We start from the raw sequence: 7,255 nt of genomic DNA, 5'->3' as shown, positions 1-7,255 counted from the left end.
GTGTTGCAAACAGAGGGTAAAGTGTTTTTATCATTATTAATAATGAGACTGACTACCGGGAATAATACAGAACAGAGAGTGTGAACAACGGGGCTAGCAGTTCTCCACGGAAGCCCCTAAGTGAGGTGTCACTGAGTATTTATGGAGAATCACAGGGAAGGTGAAGAACGTAAAGTCATGAGGCAGTAGAAGACAAAAACAAAGGATCACGAGGAAGTCTTTTGCAGATAAGGCCAAGTTCCTCTCTATTCTTTTCTTTATGCTTAGGAAGGAGGGAGGGATTCAGTCAATACAAACTGAGAACAATGTTGACTTTTTTTAAATTTCTTATCACTTGCTGTGTGCTGATCCTACTGGCCCAGGAGGAGCTTCCCCTCCTTCTCCAGCAGAGCCTCTGGTGGATTCGAACTGTGGGCCTTTGGGAGTGCAGCGCAACTTCTTGCCACTAGGCCACCCGAGCTCCCTCCGTGTTGACTCTTAAGGAATGCCTTGGTGCCACAGGGTGAATTCAAGCTTCTGTTAATCTCTCTCCTGATACAACATGTAGTTTATTATATTCTTTTTTTAATTTTTATTATTTTGTGTGCATTTACCTTCAAATCAGATCTGACTGCTCCAGGAGGATATATTTCGCCTCCTTCTCCGGCAGAGCATCTGGTCGACTCAAACCGTGCACCTCTGGGATTGCAGTGCAGCTTCTTGCCACTAGGCCACCAGAGCTCCCCCCAGTTTATTATTAGTATTAAATTTGATATTCGGCTTCCCACACTTATGAATGCTAGCAGTGTGGGAAAACATTTTCCCAACGAAATAGCCTCACATAGTACTGTTCAAACAGGTGAGAGACCTTATGAATGTCAGGAATGTGGGAAAACATTTTGACATTCAAAGCGTCTCACCGTACGTAGAGGAATTCACCCAGGAGAGAGACCTTATGAATATAAGGAGTATGTGACAACCATTTCAGCGGCAGTGTACCTCACCAAACATACTAAGATTCAGAGAGGTGACTGACCTTAAGAATGTAAGGAATAGAGAAATCAGTTTCTCACTTTCCGCCTAAAAATATCATACAGGGGAAAGACCTTCTGAATGTAAGGAATGTGGTAAAGGAGTTTGACAATGTGTTCCACTCATTAACCATGGAAGAATTCACCCTGGAGAGAGATCGTACGGCCATCACAAATGTAGAGAAACCTTTTCACAATTAAGACACGTCAGTACATATAAAAATTCACACAAGAGAGAGAACTTAGGAATGGAGGGAATCCTTTTGTGACCCTGGTACACAAACTATCCCTGAAGAGTTCTCCCAGATAGACCATCTGCATATAAGGAATGTGGGGCCACCTTTCCACAATCAGATGGCATCAGGACATGCAAGCATTCACACAGCACAATACTCATACGAGCAACGTAGGACCTAGTTGATCCGTCTGTCCTGCCTGGACATATTTACACTAACCCTGCAGAATCCTCCACCCTCACGGGACACCCGAGAACTTCGACTAGATAGACAGACGAAAAAAACAATTAGGAAGGAATTAGTCTTCCTCATCATGTAGGAGAACTGTTGTTCTGTCTTGCAAAGTGAGATACTTGCAGAGGTTTTACGATTATATTTTTTTTTTCTTTACATGCGTGTGGGAATCCTTCAGTGATGGTGAAAGCTGGGTCTGTTTTTGTACCATTGTAACAAACTGATCATTGTATTTGCCAATGTGGACTTTTGCACTCAATTTTTATGGGTTTCTTTTTCCAAGGTAAAATTTTTCTTTGTTAAAGGTGTCATGTGTTTGACTCTTACCCAGAAAGATGCAGAAAATAGAAATGGGGAAATACTATTTATCAATATTCAGTTAGTGGTTGATATTTTCTATGCAATTAATAAAGATCTCACTTGTACAAGAGGCTTTGTTTCATGAATGGCTTTTCTTTTATCATCTCCCATGACAAAGTGAACTATTTTACTCTTCCATACATGATGGGTGTGCTAGTGTTCTGCTTGGTGTTATGTATTTATAGTTTCACAGCAGACCTGGTGTGGACGGTGTGTTCAGCATCCATCACTGACCTAGCCATGCTCCAAAACCACACTGTTCAAAAACTCATCCGTTTAGGAGATGGACAAGAAAGATGTTTGTTCACTGCCGATTAAGAGGGTAGCCTGTGCTGTAGCTAGCCCATCACCAGCAGTGCTCCCTCCAAAAATATCACTAATTAGAAAAATATTTAACTTGTCAGAGAACCAATAAGCAAAGTTCAGGTGTTGTCAGCAGATGAGGAATTCATTTCAACACCACCCCTTATCCCCCACGTATGCCATGGGCTCGTTAACTCACCTCTGTGGCTTCTCAACTCCTGGCTCTGGCTTCAAATCCCAAATCCCATGAACATGGATTTCTGCTGCTTCAGAAGATGACACACAGGCTCCTGTCCTGAGTGCAGTTGTGCTGCTTAAACGGTCTTGCGTTGAACCTGTGACTTCCACCCGTACCTGCCTCCTTGTCTTCCTTCCAGACCCCTGTGCATAGATGCAATCTCTTCAGGACATTTGAGTACCTGGGTTGGTCGTGTGTACCCCTCTGTGCACAGGTCAGTGGAATGTGTACATTAAGCGTGTTTGCTTATTTCCTTGTTGTACATCTGAGAGCTGGACGGTGACCAAGGATGGCCAAGCAATCATGCAAGACTTTTGAGTAGAGAACAGGGCTGTTGAGCGGTTGGTGAAATTGAGCTGTTCTTTTGTGGCAAGGATTTGAGGCTCTTCTCACATCCTTTGTGCGTGTAGCCAGGAAGGACCAGTCTTTCAATAAGCATATTAGGCTAGGAAGTGTGGAGGGACAGCGCTGGAGAGGAAGACCGCAGGCGAGATGGATTAACTCAGAGTCCCTGTTGATGGAGGTAGGTGTGTCAGTGACAATGAGATTGGCTCAGGACAGAGGAGGGTTCAGAGCTGTCACTCCTAGGGTCCTTAGGAGTGTACTTGTCCTGCGGACAATGTAGGTTCTTGAAATCTGTAGTTCCGTCTATGCACCTCCAGCCAAAAAGCTCACCCAATGGAAGGTCCCCTATTTTTTTGAGTAGGTGACAAAGGCTTGTATTTGTCGTGTACCCTAGAGTCAGAAGTGACTGATGGCTGACCCTGTCGCGGGTTTTCAGAAGCACTTAATCACATGGGAAGAGATTGCCCCTCCTTCTTCCGTGGTGCACCTGGACCATGACTCATCTTTGTCTCATGAATCAGATTCAAAATATCTGGCTGTGTATTGGCAGCTTAACTCCTCACTAGTTAGGCCACTGGTTTTCTCATCACTTAAGTCCCTAATTTTTATAGTAACATGGTATCATCCGTTGCTACTATCATGGAATGGTTTATGTAAAGATTCTTTTCATATTGAGATACTTGCATTATGTGAACCAAGTAGAAAAAGTCTTCACTTGATGATACCAGTTAAGTGATCCTTCGTTTTCTGCATCAATCCTCTGTCCTCAGCATCTTAGAACTCACACTAGTGAGGTGTGGATTCTTCACCATACCCTTAGCAGAGCCACAGCTGAGATCAGAGTCAAGATTGGACTGAGCACCCTCTGTAAACAGAGAATTCCACCCAGCCCCCTGGAGGAGATCCTGGATGCCCTTTGCACACAGAAATCTGTCCAACCACCCACCGGAGGGGATGCCCTGTGTGAACATTGGTCTTTGTTTAAACACTACGTTTACCCATGAACATGTTGGCAACACTTAAGTATAAGGAAAGTAGAGGCTCTGGTGATTTACGATGATTGGCTTAAATGAAATAAAAACCGTAGGAATACTAAGAGCGGGGCCTTTCACGGTGCCAAGCTGTGAGAGGACCTGTGTTTCAGCTGCCCCTCTTTCAGAATTAATTTCCTCGTGTCCTTGCTTTTGTTCTGCTTCAGGTATGAAACATCTGGTGCCTGAACAGGAATCTTAAAGAAGTGGCAGAGTCTCTCTCTCTCTCTCTTCCCCCCACCCCCCGTCTCCTTCTCTCTCTCTGCTTCTCTCTATCTCCTTCTCTCTCTCTGTCTCCTTCTCTCTGCTTCTCTCTCTCTCTTTCTCTCTTTGTCTCCTTCTCTCTCTCTGCTTCTCTGTCTCTTCTCCCTCTGTCTCCTTCTCTCTCTCTGCTTCTCTGTCTCTGTCTCCTTCTCTCTCTCTCTCTCTCTCTCCTTCTCTCTCTCTGCTTCTCTCTGTCTCCTTCTCTCTCTCTCCTCTGTCTCTCATTATGAGGATTCCCTCACCCCTTGAAGGATAAAGTCAAGGGAAGAATTATCCAGAAATGTCATGGGACTTACCCAACCTCTGAAGTAAATTGGTTTAAAAAGCTCAGAGGAAGAAGTGAAAAAAGAGCCATTCTCTGAAGTTCAATAAATTTCTCTCTTAAAGGAGCTGCTTAAGAGCTCTGGGGTATGCAGTTTTGTAAATGAGTTAAAAAATATTGTTCCTGGTTTCAATGAGTTGGTCGATCTCAATTGGATTTAAAACTTGGTGTAATGTTATGAGAGATTTACGAAGAGCACATGAAAAAGAAGAAATTCCTATTGCTTTTCTGCCAGAATTGGCTTTCATGAGGTTAGGATGTCCATGCAGGATTTTACACGTAATCAGCCAATGTTTCAAAGAGAGTGGCTGAATCATTGCATGAATATGAATTAAGTGATATTATATTAGACAAGGTTAACGCGGAAGGCAACAAACAGCCTTTGTCACCTTTAGAAAGAACTTTAGCAAGACTCAACCCTGACTTAACTATTTTCTCTTAATTGACATACATTGACCCAAATAGTGATCTTCCTGGTAAATTATGTACAATTTAAACTGTGGTTTAGAAAAGAAAAGTGCTAAATCTCAAAGCAGAAGCCTATAAGTATTTTTCTTGATTGTTTAGTGTTTTTTTTGTTTAAGTTTGTTGTTCTTTCTTTGTTTTCTGTCTTAAGTTTAATGTGATACTAGTTTTGAGCTCACATAATCTGAAAATTTCGGGTAGGTAAGTAAAAAACGTAGAACTGAAGGTTACATGAAAGAAAACTCTTAATTTACAAGATTTTTAAAAAGGTACAAGTAACAGGGTGAAAATATCTGCATAGATAATGTGATCTAATAGTTTAGAAACAGGTAAGGAAGAAAATGTTTGTTCCCAGAGTAAATGTAAAGAACAAAAATTGTAAAAAATGTGTCATAAAATTCAGATACTCTTGACTGGCTACCTGTAAAATCCAAAATGTTAAGACTTCCCAAAGTGATTAAGAAACACCATTTTTTCCCAGGCATAAGTGTTCAGGTTCATTATAATAGAGAGAATCCACGTAAAATAGGCACAGGGCAAAGCAGTGTCCCGTAGCAAGAAAGAAACTAAAAGAGAGAGAGAGAGAGAGAGAGAGAGAGAGAGAATAATGCCTTGTACAAGTTTGCTTGAATATTGTAAAATGTTAATTATATCAGTCAATAGTAATTAATACCTGTGTGACTAATTGGAAAACCCATGAGATTTTTTGAGCTTTTAAATGAAGAAGGCCTACAAATGAAATGAGTATTGACAATCTTCAAATATTCCAAACCAAAATTATGAAACCAAATAAGGCACTGTTTAGTACTCTGTTGACATATGAAAACCAGCCCCATTACTGTCACATGGGTATTAAGCAATAGGAATCCTCTTCCATAGACATCCCAAGCCACATACTGAAAAGTGACTGTTGTAACATTTTGTCAAACTTCAGCTTTTGAGGTTGAACCACACGGTATTTCACTAAAGTAATACCAATTGCCTGACTAGTAGATTTACTACTAGTGTTCCTGTATGACATGTTGTAAGTTACCCCTGCCTTTTAAGCCTTTTTCCTCCTACTTTTTATTTGCAACCTGAGTCTTGTGTGTGACACCGTCTCTTGTCCCCAGCATGACTGTATCTGGGTCACCACTGTATCTGGCCGACTTTCGCATGAATCCTGGCAACATGCCCAAAGTATATGAGACGGAGCCTCAAAATGCTCCTCTCAAAAAAAAAATTAAAAAAAAACAAAAAAACAACTCTCCAAGACAGACCTGTTTGTTCTATCGCAATACTCTTCTCCACAACGCAAAGACATCAGTTCTTCTTGCATCCGTGTTCACTGTCCAGCTCTGTGGTGCATAAGAAGTAATTGCAAAGATCATGGCCTGGATCAGGCACACATTTGTCTCCAGACAGACAGCGTTGCTTTTGAGCCCTCTGGAGAGGTCCGTTATACCAGATTTTTCTAAGGGGATTATTCTATTGATTTCCTGACTGCTGTTGTCAGGCAATCTGAAATTGCAAACATTCTCAATCTCTTCTCCATGTAACAGGCTGCCAATTGGTCCAGTGGCGAGAATCTTCATTTACTTGATGTTGAACTGTAGTCCAAATTGCCAGAATAATCATGGTCAATAATTGTCGTAGAGCAAAGCAATACAGGACTCTCACACAACAACTTCTCTAGGAGCTTTCAAAGTGAAACAGTTAGCTACTAATTTGGTCCACGGATGATGAATGGTATTTCTGAGGTACTAAGACGATTCTGTCTTTGAGCATCCTGTCTTAGTCTCAAGAATATCCTCACATTTTCTGGAGCTTACCCAAAAACAGAGCACAGAACTTGCCTCTTTTAAAACATTCTAACTTCTGACAGGACGATTTGAACTAGAAGACACTGTTCTAGCAAATGTCCCCATCTCATGATAAGTGATATTTCTTATTTCAGAGGTGTCTCTACCTATTTCCATCTTGATGGAGCAGGTGCATATGATTTTTTTAAGGAATCTAATTATCATATAGATTAGTAAATACATTTTTTTTGCATTACCAGGGCCCCTTTTTTATTGCATTCTTTAATTTTCAGAACCACTGTTATGAAGTAGATACAATTATTATCACCATTTTCCAGATAAGAAAAATGAGGTCCCAAGTGTTTATAGTTCAGAAGGCAAAATAACGCCACGACACGTAAAAGGCAAGGCAGGAATCTGAATGCATAGTAAATACATTTCTTGTTATTTCCCATCGTGCTTTCCAATAAATATCAAAAGTTTGCCTGACGTGGATCCCTTTAAAAGCGTGCCATTTGCCCCTAGTATTTTGCATCTCCATGAATGTGTTGTTTGGTTGTGTTTTTTTCAATCCATATTGGAGGCTGCAGTCCTTGACACTCTGCAGCAGGCGCTTCAGGTCCTCCTCAGTTTCAGCAAGCAGGGTTGTGTCATCTGCATAACGCA

General features: G+C 41.4%; 1 protein-coding gene across 1 annotated transcript in view; it reads left to right on the top strand.

The window, feature by feature from the left end:
- The first annotated feature begins 1,142 nt into the window (after positions 1-1,142).
- The window catches only part of LOC102860231 (zinc finger protein 345-like), a 46,701-nt gene continuing 40,588 nt past the window's right edge, over positions 1,143-7,255 (top strand). The window contains exon 1 of the mRNA XM_006903165.1: positions 1,143-1,187. Within this exon, the coding sequence (XP_006903227.1) occupies positions 1,143-1,187 (45 nt within the window). The remainder of the gene's footprint in view (positions 1,188-7,255) is intronic.

The sequence above is a fragment of the Elephantulus edwardii genome, unplaced genomic scaffold, assembly GCF_000299155.1.
Source record: "Elephantulus edwardii isolate Elephantulus edwardi_28Jun2011 unplaced genomic scaffold, EleEdw1.0 scaffold00528, whole genome shotgun sequence".
In the NCBI taxonomy this organism is placed as follows: Eukaryota; Metazoa; Chordata; class Mammalia; order Macroscelidea; family Macroscelididae; genus Elephantulus; species Elephantulus edwardii.
Note: the sequence above shows the minus strand (reverse complement) of the source record. Positions and strands in the feature narration are given on the sequence as shown.